Source organism: Hirundo rustica, chromosome 6 (genome assembly GCF_015227805.2).
Source record: "Hirundo rustica isolate bHirRus1 chromosome 6, bHirRus1.pri.v3, whole genome shotgun sequence".
NCBI lineage: Eukaryota > Metazoa > Chordata > Aves > Passeriformes > Hirundinidae > Hirundo > Hirundo rustica.
In genome coordinates, this window is record NC_053455.1 from 33,226,145 (window position 1) to 33,246,320 (window position 20,176).

The following is a 20,176-nucleotide window of genomic DNA, read 5'->3' on the forward strand; positions in this document are numbered from 1 at the left end:
GAGAGGAAGCTGTATGAGAAGTGGTTGAAGTCACTTTTTTCAGCCTGAAGAAGACTGAGGGGAGACCTCATTGCAATCTACAACTTCCTTGTGAAGGGAATTGGAGGGGTCACTGATCTCTTCTCTGCAGTGACCAGTGACAGGACCTGAGATAATGTCCTGAAATTGTATCAGGGGAGAATAAGGTTGGCTATTAGGAAATGGTTTTTCATCAAAAGGGTATTTAAGCACTAGAACAGCACCAGCCTGACAGCCTGCAGTGCTGTCGGGCACACAGTATGACTCTTGGGGATAGTGCTACGCAAGAGTTGGACTTGGTCATCACTGTGGGGCATTTCCAACTCAGCTTATTCTGTGGTTCTGTGATAATGCAGCAGAGCGTGGAGCTGCCATGGATTCCTCAGCCAGTCTGAGCGTTGCACTCTCATAACCACGGCTCGTCATTGGCGGCCGGCCGCGAGCAGAGAGCGCGGACCCGCAGCTCCGTGACCGGGGATCAGCCGCCACTCCCAGGCTCCCTCCCGGCGGCGCAGCTCCGCCCCCGAGGCCGCGCGCGCAGTGACGCGAGCGGCGCGCGGCGGGGCGGGGCGGGGCGCGAGGCCGCGGCCGGCAGAGGGCGCCGCGATGTCGCGCGGCGCGCGCGGCGGGGGCGTGGTGCGGCGCGCGCGGCCCGGCGTGCACCGCGGCGGCGTTTGAATGGCGCAGGCTCCGGGTGCCGGGCCCCGGCAGTAGCGCTCCCGCCGCTCCGCTCGCCCGGCCCGGCCCGGCCCCGAACATGAGCAGCGGGTGAGTGGCGCGGGGGGTGTCCCGGGCCGCCGCCGGGGGGAGCGCGGCGGGGCCGCGCTCTGCCCCGCCGGGACCGGGCGCGGCACCGCGGCGTCGCGGCGGGCGTGCGCGCCGGCGGCGGGGGCCGCGGGCGGCGCGGGGGCGCGGATCGCTCCGTCCCGCTCCCCGGCGGGCTCGCCCGGCGTCCCGGCACGGCTGTGTGCGTTGCCTGCCTCCTCCGGAGAGTGGGTTCTGGCACTTCGGTCCCTTTCTGAAATGGTGCCAGCAGCCTCCGCTCGAAGCAAGCGTGTGCAGCGGCGAATACGTGCCAGGAGAGCAGGGAAGGCTCTGGTGCTGCCGACAGGGAGGACAACAAGCTGGGTGTGAGGCCTGCTCTGCTGACGGATTTAATTTCTTGGGTGTGACAGATTCCAGGGGGAAAAGAAGCGGGGGGAGAGTCTTAAGTGCTTGAAGATCAGATCCTGCATTAATTGCTTTGTTCAAAAGCCTTCAAATTATTTTTTTCAGTGTTGTGCTGGATGATTTGGCATGCAGATTTAAAATTTTGAATTTAACATTTTGAATAGGGAGATCTTTTAAGAAGAGAGATTAGGTGGTGATCTTTGGAAATCTTTTGTCTCTGTTTTTGTTACATGCTCTGCTTTGGAGCAAGGTTAAGTCCTGTTTGCTTAAAAGCAGCCTTCATCCATCTCTTCTTGGAACATAATTTTTACTTTTCCTGTCCCCCTGTTTTTTTCCTCCTCTTATTCTCTGGCTGTAATCAGGGAAAGAATTAAAAATATGTAGTTACCTATGTTTAGTAGAATTAAAGCGTAGCAGAAGGCTGATGTGTGCCTCTTTGGCCTTGCTGATTGGAAAGAACATGTTCTTGTCTAAAGATATCGCTTTAATTTCTTATTAGCAGCCCATGTAGTTTTGATTTAAATTTCTCTAATGTTATTTAATTGAACTCAAATTAGCATTGCTTTGACTTCCTAAACTTTAAAACTCAGGATTACATTATAATATATTAAAAATAATGTTATTAAGGTATTTTATACGTGTATATTTAAAAGCATATTTTAGTATGCTGATGTGCATATATTCTTAATAGCCATGTGTATATATATTCAGTTGCCCACCTTCAAAACTTTGCTTTTAAGTTTATTTAATATTTCAGAATATTGTTATATATAATGATTGTGTGTTATGTATTTTATATATATATTATCTCATAGTCATTTAAATCAGCTGTTTAAAAAAAATAACTTTATATTGGTCCTAGGGTAAGAAGCTTGACTATAAGTTAAGAAGGTTTTTTAAATGCTATAAACAGACTACAGTCAATAATAGAAGTGTATTTGAGGGTATCATAAAAAGCCATGTGAGAGTTGTGTGACATGTAATCACAGTCTGTTCAGCCAGGTGGGCATGTGGTGAGTACTTCCTTAGCCTCCACCAAGTTTGGAGCTTGAGGGGTTTGCCAGTGTATCCATCTCTGGGTTTGAATTCAAAATTCTCATTGCAGGTTTTTTTAACTCTTTGGGTTGAGCAATAAATGGTAAAAGAAATTGCTGTATTTAATTGAGTGGGTAATTTCTTAAAGAGTTGTGTAAAACGTTAATGTGGAAGCTTCAGTGTTGTGGAAATTTATTTCTTTTATAACGCCTCTCAGTTATAAAGCTTTTCCAGACTTACTGTCCCCAGAGTGTTTGTAACTGAAGATCAACAGGTAGAAGTATCTTTTCATCAGTGAAAGATGACTTCAGAAAGGACTTAACCACTGACAACTGCTATTACGTTATGGCAGCTTAACGTATCTGCAAATGGTACCTCCAGATGCAGAGAACTGAGTTCTTGTTTGACTTTTTTTTTTTTCTCCCAGAAAATGTAAACAAAGTTCAGTTATTAGACTCCTGGGCTATCTCCACAAGGAGGGCTAATGCACACCTGGCTTCATCCTCACTAAACTTGGATGAACTGTGACTTGGGGTCATTTTTGGAGGTTCATTATGACTGACAGTGGGCCACATGTGAATTCCATACTTAAGAGGAAAATGAGCTTAAATCTTAGGTATAATCTAACTTACCATAACAAGTTGTTCAAATAGTATTTTTATTTACTGCTGATTTAGTGAAATTCCTATAGTTTTTATCAACATAGGAAACTTCAAACTGTAACAAATGGCCTGACAAGTATGGCACATTTAAGACCTATGATCTGCTGGCATATAACACTCTATAATGTTGCAGAAAAAATTTTTCATTAACACACTCCTTAGAATCTTGAACTCCACTTTCTTTTTTTAAGAAAAATCACTATTTAACAGCTGGTGAACCATCAGTGCATCAATTACTAAAAAAGGAATTCAAAAAAACCAAACTGTTTCATATGCAAAGGATGTGAAAGCCTTCTAAAGCAAAGGCAGATGGATTTTGTAACATTTATCAGAGCTAAAATGAAAGGGAGCTATGCCAAACTTACAAAATCACTTCTACATCATAAGATAGTACTAAATTATTTTTGTAAACAAATCACCCTTTTGGAAGTAAGTTTGAAATAACCATTTTTGGAAATTTCTTGTGACCATTGTAGATATGGTAATGGTCAGTGAAATTAGTTGACCATTACTGCTTCCCTGTTGGATACCTAGTTGGAATGCTTTCAAAGCATGTGCTCCTTTCCTTGGGAATAATGATTAATTAGCTCTTTCATCTGAGTTTAATATTGTCATCCTTGAACTAGCAGTTGGGTTATTGTGGGGTGGACGAGAATCACAGGAACATTTGCTATGGCTAGTGCACATGGAATGCTGCAGAAAAAAGTAGCTATTAAGAATTTGGACAAGGAATAGGATGGAAGAATGTGTGTTTTAAAAGGTATTGCTGATGGCTTAAGATATCTAACTATTTTACATTTTCCTTACTGCCATGCAAAGTAGTCCAGCCTGTGTTCTGTAAAAAAATACATGAAATATTATGTTCATATGCATGTAGATTACATAATGTGCTAAGAAGAGTTTGTCCCTCTCTGGGGGCCTTGCCCAGAACTTAGGACATGGGAGGGAGTGGCAGAGTTGTTAATACTTGCCTTTGATAGATATGCACTTGAATGCCTCTAAGTACTGACTTTCTTTGCCTGATTCTGGTATGACCTAAAGAGTTTTATTGCATCTGGGAGAGATCAGAGAAAGAAAATACCAGTAGAACCTTTAAGAAAACTTTGCACAGGTGCTCTCTGTTGACTGTGGGGGCAAACCAGCTTCTTCTCAGGAGATATGGCTACTATCACTTAAGTCTTTCTGCTTACTGAAGATTGAGGAGAATAGAAATGGGGGAAGGGAAGATTGTCTGCTGTGAGAAATCACTCACAGTACAGGGGAGACTGGTGGAATTTGATTGTAGTCCTAATGAAATCATACATCTCTGTTCAGATTTGTGGTCTACTTTGTTCAGTTGTAAAATAGTTTAGGATTTTTCGATAGACCAAGGCAGAGCTGAACGGACATGCATTCTATCCTTAATTTTTAAAACTTTGTAAAGTGAGGGAAATGCATTGGCCTCAATGAGATTGTATAGCAGATTGTCTTGATCAAATACAACTAGCTGTGCTCATCACAAGGGAAAAGTCAGAAATTAAAGACATTGGGGTATAGATAGATTGTTTGACTCTGTACAAATTAGTATCTAATGCCAGTTTAAGAACCCTGTGTATATATCCCAAAATTACAGGGGGCTGTGATGTCTAATTAGCTATTACTAGGTGATACCTGACTGCAAATAGGAAATCAAAATTGTGATGAGCCATGTAGTGTGCCTTTCATCCTGTAGCATTCATCTTTTTAATTGCTGCCCAGCCAGCATTTTCCTAGGTGTTACTAAGCCTTTCAAAGCTGGTTTCTTAAGATATTGACTAGGTTTATTATAGCACTGTTAGGTTTGTATATATCAGATTCTTCTGCTTGTGTTCTGCTCAGTCTGGACTATGGGCTGTGTATCTGAATTTAGTCACTTTCAGTCTATTTTTTTTAATGTATTTTCAGTCTGTTCTAGAACCCGTATAAAATGTCTGGATCTACAACATCTTGTGGCAAGTTCAGGTGGACAATAATTTACACACGCTTACCCTTGTTAGTTTTGATCCGATCTTCAGCTATTGTCTTTTGACCCTTTATTTTCATGTTGGGCAAGAGAGGGCACAATCTCTATGCAACTTCTCCAAGCCATTAATTTTGTAGGCCTTTGTCTTATTTCCCCACTTGGCTATAAGTAGCCCCTTCTCCAGACTGAAGGAGAAGAGGCTACCTGTAGCCAACTCCAGGCTAATCTAATCAGTTGTTGATTATATGAAAGGTATTCCATGTGTTTTTTAACTTGCCTTTGTCTGAGCTGTTTTTTACTTTACTGAGAAGTGGGGTTTTTTTGCTTTTTAGGGTTGGTTTGGTTTTTTTAAAGAAAGTTAACTATCTCTGCTCTCAGTATTTGAAATACAGGCACAAATTAGTTCTGTACACTGTCAGAATAGTGTTCTGTTTATTTTTCTACTTATTGATTCATATGGAGCCTTAACAGTTCAACTGATCTAAAATAAACTGTCCTATACCCAGATACTGTTGTGGGTGGCAATTCTTAGCTCAGAGGCTGTGATTCCAACAGGAACCCAGAATTTTCTCCTACCTGCAGATACATAGGCTTTGCTTTATATTGATCTATAAGCATTGCTTCTCCTATTCTACATCTAAGTCCTTCTCCAGTTCTTCAGTTAGGCCTTATCTTCACTGGTATGACTTTTTATTGTCAACAGTCTTCATCCCCTTTTGTGAGGTAATTTATGAATATATTATGAGCATAAAGCAATGGAGGTTTTCCCCAGGGATCTGTAGGTGATTTTCTGCAGTGTGTAAACTGCTTAGACAGTTTGTGGTTGTTCCCTGAGATACTTGTACCTGCAAAAGATTTCCCTTTTTTCACTTGGTTGCTTAATTTCCTCAAGATTTAAGTGAAGGACTTGGAAACTCAGACTCTATCATTTAGTTGCCTTTTATCCATGTTGTACTATCCCATACTCTTAATAAATTCCATTAATTTTGCAGAGCAGGACTTCCTAGAATCATAGAATAATTTGGGTTAGAATGGGTTAAAGATTTTTTAGTTCCAATTTCCCTAGCATGGGAAGGAGGGGACACCTTCCACTAGACTGCACAAGGTGTCACCTAACTTGGCCTTGAACACTTCCAGGGACAAGGCATTAACCACTTCTCTAGGAAATGTGTTCCAGTGCCTTTCCACCCTCTCAGTAAAGATTTTTGTCCTAATATCCAATCTAAACCTACCCTCTTTCAGTCTGAATCAATTACTCTTTGGTCTATTACAAATGCCGTGGTAGAAAGTCCCTTTCCAGTTCTCTTGTAGCCCCTCCAGATACTGAAGGCCACAGTGAGGTCACCCTGGAACCTTCTCTTTTCCAGGCTGTGTTGCCTTAGTGACAGCCAGGCTGAATCTTTCCCTTTATATTATTTGTTTGTGTCCACTAAGTCTATTCTTGATTACATTGTTTACTAATTAGCACAACAGAGATGTCAATCTGGATCTTCCTTGAGGTGCTCTGTAAATATTGACTATGCTTTCTCTAGGTACTTCATCAGCTCCAAGGGAGAGATTCTGTGCCTTGGCTAAAACCACAGCTGTTTCATTACTGCTTGAGTGTTCACTGCTACTTCTGCATAATCTGAGACCCTCAACGGGTTAAACTATGGAAGTCTCACTAATCTGTTGGACATTGAAGTCATAAAAAAGGATTTAACTTGCTTCATCAGATGTTCCTTTATATCTGATCATCTTTTGACCTTTTGAATTTCTTTTACCAGTCTTTACAGAAAGAATTGATAGTTCTGTTGTTTCATTCTGTTTCAGCTGGGAGGCTGGGGAACAATATATTCTTATATCAGATTTCTCAGAGCGTAAAATTCTCTTAATTTTTCTCCTGGACACGTGCAACCTTTTGTAAGGAACTTCCTTCTGTCCAGAGTCCTCTCTCTCCAGTTCAGATAGCTCCAGTACAGGTATTTTGAGATGTTAGATGCTCTTTAGAGCCCAGTATTAAAAGCTGATATACAGATTGAATTTCTTTGGTAAGACATTTCTTTCTAGCCTCCTAATATTTTTACACTTCTTTTAAGCAAAAAGTATTTTGGTTATATAGTGCTGTCATTTATTTTGGTGATCAGATTCTTGTGTGCTGCTTAGTGTGAAAGATTAAGATCATTTATTAAGCAAGGAAGAATAAGGAACAGTCACTGTTAGGCTTGAAGAATTGTAAGCTGATAGTGTGTTATGGGAGTAGTCACAAAAATTATTCTTCAGCAGCAGAGATTAGGGATTTTTATAACATCTGATGAGGTGACTGTGGGTTTTAACTCTCTTGGCTGGAGGTTGCCTCTGCTAATATTTTAGTTTATTGCTTTCCCCTCAGTATTACTGTCAAACAGTAGATAGAAGAAGAAAATAAATCAAGACTTTTTCCAGGTCCTCTTCATCACTGACCTGAATTAAAGGATAGATTTGTTTGGATTTTAGGACTGTTGGGTTTTTCTTCAAAACTCCAGTTGTTCAGCATATGCCTTTGTGTTGTGCTCCAAGTCCAAATTTTAATATACAGCCCATTTTGAGCCCAAATAAGGGTTTTAACCAGTCTGATAAGCAGAGGAAAATGTGTTTGAGTTTTTTCCTAAACTTCTGGGAAATGAAGTTTATTTACAAGCCTGTGTGGAGAGCTAAGAAAGTGATAGGTCTTCATCACTGTCTCATAGTGTGAAAAAATGAAGGTAATGAACCAGTCTTAAGCCAGACTTACATCTGGGAAAATACTGACCACCAGCTGTTAAAGATATTGCCCTAAATAATGGTGCCATTTGCAGTTCTTGCTGTAGTGTGAGGGCTCCATGTTCCCATTTTACAGGGTAAGGAGTTCTGTCAGTAAATACTCCATTTTTTGGAAGAGAGATCTCAGGTGAAGTTCTTTAGTACTGATCCAATTCTAAAGAATACCAGAACATTTGAAGAATTTATTTTTTTTCTACTGTACCCTACAACAGGGGTTTTAATGTGCCTGAGTACAGCATCTGGCTCTGCCACCTGCTTGTTTTATTTGACGGCCTTTGGCTGCTGCATGGATCTTCATGGCTAATAAGCTGTTTCCTGCCTGGCTTATTCAGTGCTCAGTGTCTTAGTCTTTTAAATGCTGAAGTTCTTAATGTGGGGTAAATCTGCTACATAGAGTAAAAGGGATAGGGCTGCTGCTAAAGGTGGAGGGCAGAGATTGGAACACTCACATTGAAATCAGAGTTTCACCTTTTAGGGGAAAAACCAGTAATATTGGAGCAAGAGGTTGTCTTTTAAAAGTAGCATAGGATGTCTTACTAAAACGCTTCAAGAATAGTACCTCTGTGATGATGTAATAATTAAACCTAGTCTTAAGCAATGTTGCAGTTACAATCAGTTACAAAAGATGCAAAATCATATATCAAACAACTGTCTCACTCTTGGTGTTGATTCTTATAGAAATACTTGCATACTTCAAGACAAAAGACTTTAGACATAAAATTGTGGGTTTTTGTATGAAAAATAGCCGAAGTACTGCTTTGACAAAAATGGGGGAAGGGGGATGTACATTTACCAATAAACTGTGGGGAAGATCTTTCATTTCTTTTTTTCTTTTCAACCTTTGTTATTTTGATGAAGTTTGCTTACTTCCTGAAAAATGAGAATCAGATTTTTAGCTGCCTTTTCCACTTGGAAACAGGTGTGAAACTAATTATTTTTCTGTAGGTGGCGGGTGAAAATTATTGTGTGAGGAAAGTGTCTCAAAAATTGCCCTGTTCTGTACTTGAATTCTTGCTTGTACGGCACCTTCAACGCAGATGTAGAAACTAGTGTGAAAACAAAATCTCTGCCTCTTGCTTCTTGGGTGATTTTGGTTTTGTTCCCTCTTTTTTTTGAAAGCTAAATAGGGTTTTTGAAATGCTCAGTATGTTAATAGTAAGACCTCCAGCTAACATTCGCTAAAGGATGATGTCTTGGGCTATATACAGCATGGAAGATCTTGCAAATAGTTGAGTTGTAGTGTTGCTAGCTGCATTTGAAGAAAGCTGATGGAATGTTTTAGAAAATAAAACTAAATATCTTTCCCTCGAGTACAGGGATTTGAGAGATTATGGCATCTGAAGCTCACAATGTTAAAAAACAGAAAGTATTGCATATTGAAGGTCATCCCGTTGATCTCCCCAGAAAAAGAATCTCTTCTTCCACTAAAAAGATCATGAAGGAGGTAAGCTGTTTGTGTTGTTTGTTGGGTTGTTTTATGTCCTCTGAGAAAAGTGAAGATTTAAACAAGTTCATAGTTCTGAGCAGTCTAAATCTAGAAGCACAGCACTGGTAAGCATTTGATATTTAGATGTGCAATAGAACTTTAAGTTGCACAGCAGTTGTAATATGGAAACTGTGTTACAATAGATACAGGCAGCAGCTGCACAGGGCAGTGCATCATATCGTCCATATGAGCAGTAGGTGCTGATGCAGTCTCATTCATGCCTGCTTTTCTGCAGTCTAGCCAAAAATGTTTCAATACAGGAATTCTGTCACGAAAAAGTTCTTTCTTGCCGAGAGAGCTTAATGGCAAAAGTGAGAGGTGGAGTAGGTGAAACCCACTCATTGAAATGGATCTGTCGTATACTCATTACACAGCTTCTTCTACCACGTTGGTAACACTCAGATTTTCACTGGATTCTTGCTACTCAAGAATAGTTTTTGTAACCTCATGGCTGTGTACTGGCTGAAGAGTAAGACAGTGGAGTACAGAGGAAGCACTAGAGAGGCAAACTTACTGTAAGACCTCTTCAAACAGCGGTGGAGATGTCAGTAGCCTCTGTTCATTGGTATTAAGACAAACATTTTATGACCTGTGTTAACAAAAAAAGATCATAACATTGTCTTGCTGAGGCACACAATGTGTTACCATTAATGCTAAGTAGTACAGACAGGAGTGTTTCACTCTTTTTAGTAATACAGCTTTTTTTTCTCTATTTCCTTTCTCCCAGGGTAAGAAATCTCCAAAACAGCTGGCTTCATACACAAACAGGTAGGAGGGCTGTGCTGTTTAATATCTGAGTTTAAAGTGTGGAAGAGGTAGGGAGGAAGACACAGTTGAAATTGATTACAGCACCAAAGCAAAGACAAGTGGATGATAGGTATTGATTTTAATGACAGTTCTTGGTTCTTGTGTTTTCTTCCATAATAATGAGTCTCTGAATTAATAAAAACAGGGAAGAATATTGGTAGCATGACTTCTGATAACCCAAGTGTCATTAAGATATGTACTGGGGGAAAGATGTTTTCAGTAACCTGAATTCTGTCTACTGAATTCATAATTTTTTAATATATATATATATATATATATATACACACACACATAATAATGCAGTTGATTCTGTTTGGATTGACCTTCACTAAAATAGTGCTTTATTATTGCAGAGTAACGGTTGGAAAAACGGTGACCAGTCCACTCTCTCTTTTCAAAGTGGTATATTGTAAAAGGAAAGTTCATTGTTATACTGCAAAGCCTTGTTACAGAAAGAAACTGTGCCCTAAATCTAGGGGCCGTGACATGGCAAATAAAGAAAATGAACTGGCTTGTGCAGGGAATCTGCCAGCAAAACTTCACAACAGTCGTACACACTTGCTGAATTCTAGTGACTCTGGCTCATCTCAAACAGAAGGCCCCTCATCCAAATACAGCGCATTTTTTTCGGAGGTGGGTAGAGTTTGAAGAAACTCCAGTTTAAAAAAAGAAGTGTTCCTAGTAATTAGTTGTGAAAGTTTTCTTTATTTAGATTCATTTTCTTCAGTTCTGCAGGTATCAGGTCTTGTGATGTTTATGGTGATAACGGTTGTCAATAATAGTTCTGCCACTTTTCTTCGTATCTGTGTGTGTCAGAAGCTCAGAACTGCCAGACTTGACTGGGTTAAAATTGTACCAGACTAAAGAAGAACATTGTTTTGACCTGCTTAGGTTTTGTAAACTGCCAGGACACTTGTCCGTATGTGTATTTGTAGAAGTGTCAAAATGTTAGTGTATCAATGAGAAATAGCTGGGAGGATAGATAGGACAATTTTCAATAGCACTATCAACTTTGTGCAAAACTAACTTGAGTGTTTGTATGAGCCTTATTTCTTGTTAGGATTGGTTGAGGAGACCTAGTCGATGCTTGCAGGGCTTCTGAAGCTGGCTAAAAGATCAGATATTTAAATGAAATGGATTTTGTGACAGTGAGGGCCATTTAAGGCCCTTAATGTTGAAGTTTTCATTTCTGTCACAGTAGATTTTTGTTACTCATCAAGGTTTGCCATGTGTTTAAGGTGAGGCATGGCAGGGAAGGTAAGATCAGATACCATCACCATGCTGTCTTGTCATGGTGCTGTAAATGTGGGCTGGCATTTGGAGAGATCCCTGAGAGGCCAGTGGGCTGAAGATGCAAGTCTGCAGCACTTTTGCACTGTTTAGTTTGATGGTGAATAGCTAAAATAAAGAGGTTGCAGAAAGATGGGTAAAGAGATGAAGGCAGGGGAAGATTCATTTTCTGAGAAGCTAAGGACCAGATAACTGACCTCTGGCCACAAATGACTATTTAGCTGGTTTGGGAAATGTGTGCGGCTCTGCAGTATTCATTCCAGTCCAAGGTCTAATTAATTAAAATGCCTGAACTTCATTCAGAGAACAAGCCTTTTCAGAAATGAACCTTTTCTGTCTGAGTTCGGAATAATTCATATAACTACTTGTATCTAAATTGTGTCAAAATTAATAATCATCCAAGTAAAAAGTTCTCAGCATTGGTAAGAATTATTGGTTGATGCTCATGAAAGCTCATTTTAATTATTAGATACCTGTCTTAGGTGGTAAAGAGGTACAAATCTTATTCTTGCAGCTTTCATGTAAAGTAGGCCTAGTATTTTTTTGCCCCCTTCTAAAGGGACATATTGGGTTCAAGTCTATTCTTAGATAAATTTCTGTCTTGCAACATTTCTAAAACAAACTCATCAAAATACAGGTAGAAAAGTGTATTATCATATACCAGATTATATTAGAGTAGCTTATTGTTTTATTGCTGTCTACTTAACTTGTGGCAACTTTTTATGTTTTTAAAAATATGCAGGTTTCTCAGGACCATGAAACTATGGCTCAAGTTCTTTTCAGCAGGAATCTGAGACTGAATGTGGCTTTAACCTTTTGGAGAAGGAGAAGTATAAGTGAACTGGTAGCCTACTTAGTGAGGTAAAATAAGTCTCTTCTTTTATATCCTTAAAATGATAGCACTCTCAAATATGCCACAATAATTTTAGCAGTTCTGTAAATGTTGTGACTTAGATACTCTTTTTAAATCATAGTGGAAGCATATACTTCTACTAGTAGGATCTACTAGTAACACTTCTGATTTTATTCTTAATGTTTCTAGGATACAGGATCTTGGAGTAGTTGTAGACTGCCTTCCTGTGCTTACAAACAGGTACAAATTGAAAATTTGGGGAATTAGTATCTGCTTTTAACCACGTTGAAGTTCAGCACTTCTGAAACATCTTGTTTTTTTAAGTTTACAGGAAGAAAAACCATATGTTTCAGTTGGCTGCTGTGTAGATCTTTTGCCTTTAGTGAAATCCCTGCTTAAAAGCAAATATGAAGAGTAAGTATCAGCTTGGGATGTTCTTAATACAGTATTACTTTCTGGCTATGCAGAGCCTTAGAAATCAATGGTTTTTTATTCTCTGACTCTTGTTCCCTCTGCACTTCTCCCAACTCTGCCTCTCTCAGGAAATGAGAAAGCTCCGGAATGGAAGCTTTATCCTTTAACAAAACAGTGGTGCAGAAATTTTTTTCTGCAATGTTAGGGACTTGGTGGGGAGGACTGGCTTTGCCCTTACGCAGATTTATTTATCCTAAACAGTAAAAAAGAATAGCACTGAGGTTTCAGTATGCTTTTTGACATGAAATCAAGGCAGAGTTTTCTTCTGTTTTTTTCAACAAGAACTTCAGTTTACCACTTAGAAATTGCAAGTGTAAGCAAGTATTTAAACCTACCAATTTGTCTAGACTTTCCTTCTTCCAGAATAGAAAATGTGTTGCTTTCTGAATTGCTTAATAATTTATCTCAACGCTTTATCTGGCCTGTAGATAATGTACAGGGAGGGGGAAATGCATAATGTGTAAAATGTGTTGTTACAGGTATGTGATAGTTGGTTTAAACTGGCTTCAGGCTGTCATTAAAAGATGGTGGTCAGAACTATCTGCGCATACAGAAAAGGCAGAAGATGGGTGAGTATAGTGTTGGGGAATGTTTAAATGTTTCTGTAGCCAATTTAATCTCAAATGTGTTTTAATTTTGATCAGTAGGAGCACAACTTAGCTACAAAAGGCAAAATTATAATTTTAAAGTTAAAGCTTAAAAGTACTTTAAGGATAGTCAAGTTACTAGTTTTGTTTTTCTTTTTTTTTTGCTACTGTTTTAATACATGTAGGACATAGTCATATCAGGGATTATACAAATGCTGTAGAAGTTGAATTAAAATTTTTCAGACCTTGTGGCAATATCTATTATGTAGGCTAAGTCTGTATGCGGTATTAATAATTCATTTTAGTAAAAGAGACTAATGAAATGTACTACCTCTGTTATAAAGTGATGTTCATTCTCTTTCAGAAACATTCATATTTTAAAACAACAGCTAAGTGTTTTGTGGGAACAGGAGAATCATCTTACTCTGGTTCCAGGATATACTGGTAATATAGCTAAGGTAATCCCGTTCTGGTTGTGTTCAGTAATAAACATGGTTGTATCACTGACAGTATTCCTCTTGTTTTACTTATGCTAAACTGTGGTCGGACAGAAATACTTCTACTTTAGTTTCTGCAAATGCTTATGTGTATTGCATGGTTTTTACAGAAATCTGGAGTTGATTCCCTATGATAGTTGTGTGATTTGGAATTACAATAATTTTTATCCTTTTTTCTTACATTACAGAGGAAGCATCTCCTTTATAACAAAGTAGCCAATAGTAATGAGCCTTCAAATTGATGTGAGAAAGGGCTCAGTTGAGTAGGTAGACTGTGGAAAGGACAGATGTTTTCTCTTAGATCTGTTGTACCCATTGTTGTAGGTGTAATGCAGAATGGAGAATCTTAGCCCAGGAGTGTCGTTAGCATTTATGCATTAAGTGACTGGGGCAAGTGACAACATACTAAATTCTAAAGCTTATTGCTGACCTAATGCTTAGAAAATGATGAGTTTGTGGAGAGTAGATGAGCCTATCTGAGACAAATCTCTGCTTGTATTTCTTAGTGACATAATGAGGGGGCCTGGTTAGATGCATGTTTTGCTGGTTGTGCTCATCTCTATGAACATGGCTTTCTGAGATGGGGCACCGACAGTTACACTGGATAGAAACCTGTCCAAGTGGAGGGACCTGATGAAGGTAGACAGAAAGGAGTTACAGCAGACACTTGATTGTGTGTAGGATTTAAGTGAACTTGAAGAAAACTTTAAAATTGCATCTTAAGGAGTTTTGGTGAATCTGTAATTCTGTGCCTACAGAATCGATCACTTTGTGTCAAACAAGTGAATTATTTCCTTTTTTTCTGGGACTGTTGTGTGCCTGAGACTTCAATTTTGATGTCCCTAAAGGAATAAGTTTAAACTTCTTTCAGAATTTCAGTCAGCAGGGATGCAGAAGAACTGAGTTCTAACTCCCAACTTGATAGAGTGATGAGAGCATGTGATGTAGAATGCCTAGTTCTTTTTCTAGATCAGAATAGCAGGTATAGGTAGTGTCAGTTTGTTTCTCTAGGGTTCAGGTTCCCTTTATGTCCATTTGCTGGCTACTTAATGTATATCAGGTTAGATTGTGACCAAGGTCACCTGAGCAAGTCAGAGAAAAAATACTACAAGGATATTGGAGGGGTTGGGTAAAGGAATATCATATATAATATTTTTAACTACATGATCAGATGATGATCTTTTCTGCTTGTGCAGGGAGCAGAGGAATAACAGACTGAATTGATGGCTTTGAAAACTAATTCTACTCTTGCAGGCTTTTTACTACATAAAGAAATGTCATTGAAAGCATTAATTGAAAATAATTGTGAAGATAACTTGTTCTGAAATTTGGGCAGATATAATTATTGTTGTGTTACGGTCCTGATTGGTTACCCTGCTTCAGACATAGAGTTGATGTTAGAGCTATTATGTAATGTGACAAATACTTTCTCCTTTTTTTCCTTCTAGGATGTAAATGCTTATTTATTGCAGCTGCACTGACATGATGGGGAAACAGTGTGCTTATGTGGTGGAACAATCCCCTAAAGTATCCCTGAAATATGTACTGAAAGCCTTTTGAGATAATACTGGTAGAAGAGAACTGAACTGTCAAGCTCTTTAATGAAACCACTAACAAAAACCCTAACAATCTACTTCACATTGAAGTGGAAAATTGTCTAGTAGGAGCAACTTTTACTTCAGTGAGGTGAAAGTGCACTATGAAAACTGTATGCCTTTGCTGCATTTGGGATTCGCTCAGTTACTAGGTATTCCTTTAAATGCTACTGTATTTTACATCATCGTGTAAAAGAAGATGAATTACACTGTCATGAAGACAAGACAGCAGAACCAGTTATAAGGAACCAACAAAACCAATCAGCATTAAGAGCTTTTAAATGTCTCTTTCACAAGAGAACTCCAAAATGCACAACTATCTTCTAATTACATTAAAAAATACAAAAAAATTTGATATATTCAGTTACTCTATGTTTTAATCAAATTATTAAAGACAGTTTTTGTTTGCACTATTGAGAAACTATACAGAAATGATGCCTTAATTACTAGTGTTTCAAAAAGCCAATGTGTTAAGATGCAAATAGCTATTATGTTCAGATTGTGATGAAAAACTACAAAAATCAGGGTTTCACATTGTGTAGTTAATGAAACATTGCACATATACAAAGATACATGTATGAAAAATATTATAAATACCTGAAGTTAAGCTTGGATAAACAGTTATTGCAAATGTCAGCAGAATGGTGAATTTATGTCTAACAAATGTTTTTATACTGTATGTGGATTTCTAACAAAGTAATCTTGTTCTGTATCATCAAACTACATGCAAATAAGTAAATATATTAAATATATCTACTGTTTTTTCTTTTCAAGTTCAAAAAAACCAATTTCTAGAATAATCTCTTCCACACTTTTTATCATAGATGTTTGTCTGTTGTTTGAAATGTTTACAGCCAGGTGAGGCCGTGTTATTCAAATCACACCCTTTTTATACTACCTCCTTTAAGAAAATGACAAAGAGCTTTTGCAAAATTGGTCAAGTTCTAACCTGATCAATGATGGCAAATTCTTAGCAACAACAGCATTGAGAATACAGCTATAAACTTTTACTGTCGTATTGATATGCTGGTCTACTTTAATTTAAAAGTAATAGCTCTGAGGGAGTCTTAATCTTAGGCTTGCTGTTGCCTTTTTAAATTTTGTGATTAGGAAGCGTGCTTTTTCAGTTAAAACTCATGAAGTGCCAGCTCTTCACTTAAAAGTATACATGTACAGCATGTATGACCAAATAGACTACTTCCTTAAAAATTAATACTTGCAAGGGTTGTTTTCATACCTAGCATTAAGTATGTGCACTTTTACTGACGTGCAGGAGAAGGGTCTTTTGATAGCCCCAAGTGGTTTTTGCTTTACAGAATAAATAAATAAATTTTAAACTCCTGTAGCGGTCAAAAACTTCAGGCCTCCTGTTGCTTAGTTTTGTATTTAGTTTATGTATCATTGTTGCTGACTTCTGAAGGCCAACTAGAAATCTGTCATCAGAACTTGGTGCTTTTGATATTTGACTGTTCTGTAAACCACCAAAGTTTTGCATTTCCTAGGGCAGTCAGTTACAAAGAGTTTCTGGGACATCCAGAAACTTTGTGGGACAATCTGGAGACATGCACATAGCCAATCTTTTTGCTAGAATTATTATGTATCATTAGAGATATTTCATGCTCAAAAAGTTTTGAGATAGGACTTTTCAAATATCCTTACTGTCAATTAAAAATCTAAAGGAACTATAGTATGACAGCACTCTGTATTACTTTACTGTTCTGTTGGATGCTTAGATGAAAAAGTAACGAAGTCTAGTTTAATCATTTGGGTGGCAATTACTGAAACTGTTAGATTATTCGTCAAGGAGAATACTGTCTATAGAAACTCAGATTTTTATTTTTTTTTAATAGACAAAATAAAGTAACTCATGGCCATTAATTTCTGAGAATATAAGAAAGCATAGTTGTAATTAATTAAAGAAACACTCTAGTATTTAAAAATCTAGCTTGAATGTAGATTTAGATACATGGGCTTATAATGAATTCTGTATGTGGCCATAGAGTTACCAAATCCTAAGTGTGGACAGTGCTTTTGTTTTAGAGGCAAGGTAAGATTGATATGAGGATCATTACTGAGGAATATCTAATAAAGTAATGCATTCTTTTTAACTGCCAGAAGTTGTATTTTGACAGGATCAATAATACAGTATTAAACATTGTCATTAGCATCTGTGCCTTATTTTAAATGAATTTTTTACTGTTTTCAGGCAGCTACTAGACTGTAAGAACAGGATTCAGGTATTATTGTATTATTAAATGATTTTTTCCATCATGTTCTTAATTCATTTAAACTATTCGCACTAATATTCAGGCTCAGCTTCTTGTATTCTCTCTAGTTCTTAAATGGCTAGGAACAGTTTTGCTGTTGCAAAATGTAAATGTATAATACCTGATCAAAGTTGGCATGAGTTAAATGTCTTATCCTCTGTGTAACTTTACTAGATTCATAGAGTTGTCCCAGTGAATCAAAGTATTAAGTTTCAGCTACCCCATGCATAAATGCTAATCTTTGTGACCGTTTATAAAAATGGTGTTTCTAGGATGTGTCAGAAGATCCAGGCAGAATTAATCCTTTTCCTGTTCGTGTGGTGCAGAAGCATATGTGTACTTGAGGATGAAGGATGCCTCCACAAAGCTGTTCTTCATGTCATACCACTTGATACAAAACTGATGTCTTTAGAAAACAGTGTCTTTTGCCTCAGTGTTCCCCAAAAGAACTTGAGGCTGTTTTGCTGAAGGAGTACTTTTAAGTGTGACCCAGAATTTGCTCATCCCCTAAACTGAAATTAAAGAATCCTTCTGGCAAACTGTCTTTTTCTGCAGGGCTCAAAAAAAAAAAAAAGTCTGGTATTTTGTAAATGTAAGTGGCCAAGCCGAGGTATTGCTGATAGCTGGCTGAAGAGTGGAGGTGGAAAAATACCCATTAATTAGCTGAATATGAAGAAGTTTGCGTGTCTTAATGATTATGTATGGCTTTATTTTGAAGGAGCTATGCCTATTTCTCTTTTATCACACAGGTACGTCAGTTCCACATTCCTTAATAGTGCTTGCAGATTGTTGCTGGCATTAAAAAAAATAGCATCAGCCCTCCAAGATCTTTCCCTCTGCAGTGAGATATAAATATTTTGGTTTTTTTTTCCTCTCCTGTTATTGTTGCTTTATCAGAGTCCACAGTTTTAACACTTGAGGTGCAGGAGGGATGGGAGAGTAGGAAGTGACGAAAAGTATGCATGCCCTATGCTCAGTGACATCAGCTCCGCTGCATTATAAAGCAGGCTGTATTTTCATTTCCTGGCCTCTGAAGTGAGCAACTTTGGAGTTAAATGTCTTTAATACATTTTGCATTGAAGAGATAAAGGTTTTGAAGATGGATGCTACAGTGTTAATTTGTCCTTTGGGGTTTTTTTTGGTTGGTTGGTTGTTTCGGGGTTTTTTTGCAGGTGTGGGTTTTTTGTTTGTTTGTTTGTTTTTTTCTTCTTTCTTGAAAGATCGGTCATTCTTATGTGTGGAAACTTGAAAGTTTCTTATGTGAAACTTATATTTTAGACTTAGCAAGTGGTTGCTTTTTGCCAGTTCATCTTGACAAATCTTCCAGTTCTACGGAAGACTGAATGTCAGTCTTAGTGTGGAGATTTGCAGCTATTGTTTGCGCCTAGTTTATTGGTGCAAAGTGAAACTGGTGGTTCATAGTCAACTATTTCAGAATACAAAACCATGCAAATTGTGGTACCGGTGTAAAGTTATTCTAGCTTTCCACAACAAATGCTTACGTTTATGGAAGCCGTTGATTCTTTCAAGAGGAACTTTATATTGAGCTGATGTTGCATTAGTGAAGGAAAAAAACAAAGCAGTTTTTAATAGCCTTGGTAAAAGCCAGACAGTGTAGTCTTAATTTTTGCCTTCAGTCTACCATCCTACACACAGTAATCATTGTAGGCTACAGATAAAAGATTCACAGAGAAATAGATTGAGCATGCTTGTGTTATTAGTGCTTATGTTATCGGTCTTTAAATAATTTATGTTTATTCCATGGGTTAAATAGCTTGGTTTATTTCTCAGAATAAGACTAAATGCAGCAATTTTTCTGCCCCTTTCCACATATATTCTTTAGCACTTAATGATGTTATTTATTGCTCATCTACTTTAAATATACTGAGTGTGTCTTGTTAGAAGTGAGGAGGGGAAGATGAGAACGCTAGACAAAACACAGGGCTAGCTGTTTAACATGATTCAGTTAGAAGCAACTGAAAAATTTTTAACTTCAAAACTTTTCACGCAAATTTTGTTAATACCTACAAATTGAAGTGTGCACTCACAGCTTGAAGTTTGACTTTGAACTTGGTTGGAAAAAAATAAAGTGCTTTCTGTTCTAAATAACTGTAGCTGCAGAATTGTTTCTGTTGGTTTTTTTTGTGTGTTGAGTAGTAAGCTGGACTTGGATACTAACCTGCCATAAGGGAGGCAGGAAGTGTAGCACTGTCCCTTAAAGGGATAAAATGGAAATATCCACATAGTCTTCAACTGTTGCAGACCTAGAATATTTTTGTTTCTGTACTGATGGGAGTTTTGTAGTATATCTCTTTAGATTGTGACTGCTGATCATTGCTGTAAAATGATATCTGCTACTTTCAGCTTGAATGTGGTTGAATGTTGTGAATCCATAGTGGTTGTGATTCATATGGATCACTGCTTCAGTTCAGGCAGTCAGTGCTTTGAGTGCTCTAGTGTAGATGAGCAACTAAGTGTTGGGGTCTCAAACATCTGTTCTTTGCTGTAACAAAACACAAGAACACCCACCTTTATCTTTCCCACCTTTTTATTCTTCCCTTATTCTTTTATTTAAGTGCTTAGAACCATTTGGATCACCTTTGGAAAGTGATAGATGCTAAAATGTGATAAAATACGTTTACACATTCTTCTGATTTTTTTAAATACAGTTCT

General features: G+C 38.1%; 1 protein-coding gene across 3 annotated transcripts; it reads left to right on the forward strand.

Annotated features, from left to right (window-relative positions):
* The first annotated feature begins 663 nt into the window (after nucleotides 1-663).
* Nucleotides 664-20,176, forward strand: KATNBL1 (katanin regulatory subunit B1 like 1). Of its 3 annotated transcripts, none has more exons than XM_040068122.2 (10): nucleotides 664-786; nucleotides 8,964-9,091; nucleotides 9,861-9,901; nucleotides 10,294-10,573; nucleotides 11,973-12,091; nucleotides 12,273-12,323; nucleotides 12,408-12,497; nucleotides 13,037-13,126; nucleotides 13,509-13,602; nucleotides 15,090-20,176. In XM_040068122.2, exons 2-10 carry the CDS (start codon nucleotides 8,978-8,980, stop codon nucleotides 15,120-15,122), a joined length of 912 nt encoding a protein of 303 aa, XP_039924056.1. In that variant the 5' UTR covers nucleotides 664-786; nucleotides 8,964-8,977; the 3' UTR covers nucleotides 15,123-20,176. The 3 variants fall into 3 exon arrangements, with proteins under 3 accessions (XP_039924056.1, XP_039924057.1, XP_039924058.1); XM_040068123.2 differs by having other exon boundaries at nucleotides 749-786; nucleotides 8,959-9,091; XM_040068124.2 differs by lacking the exon at nucleotides 664-786 and adding an exon at nucleotides 1,020-1,148.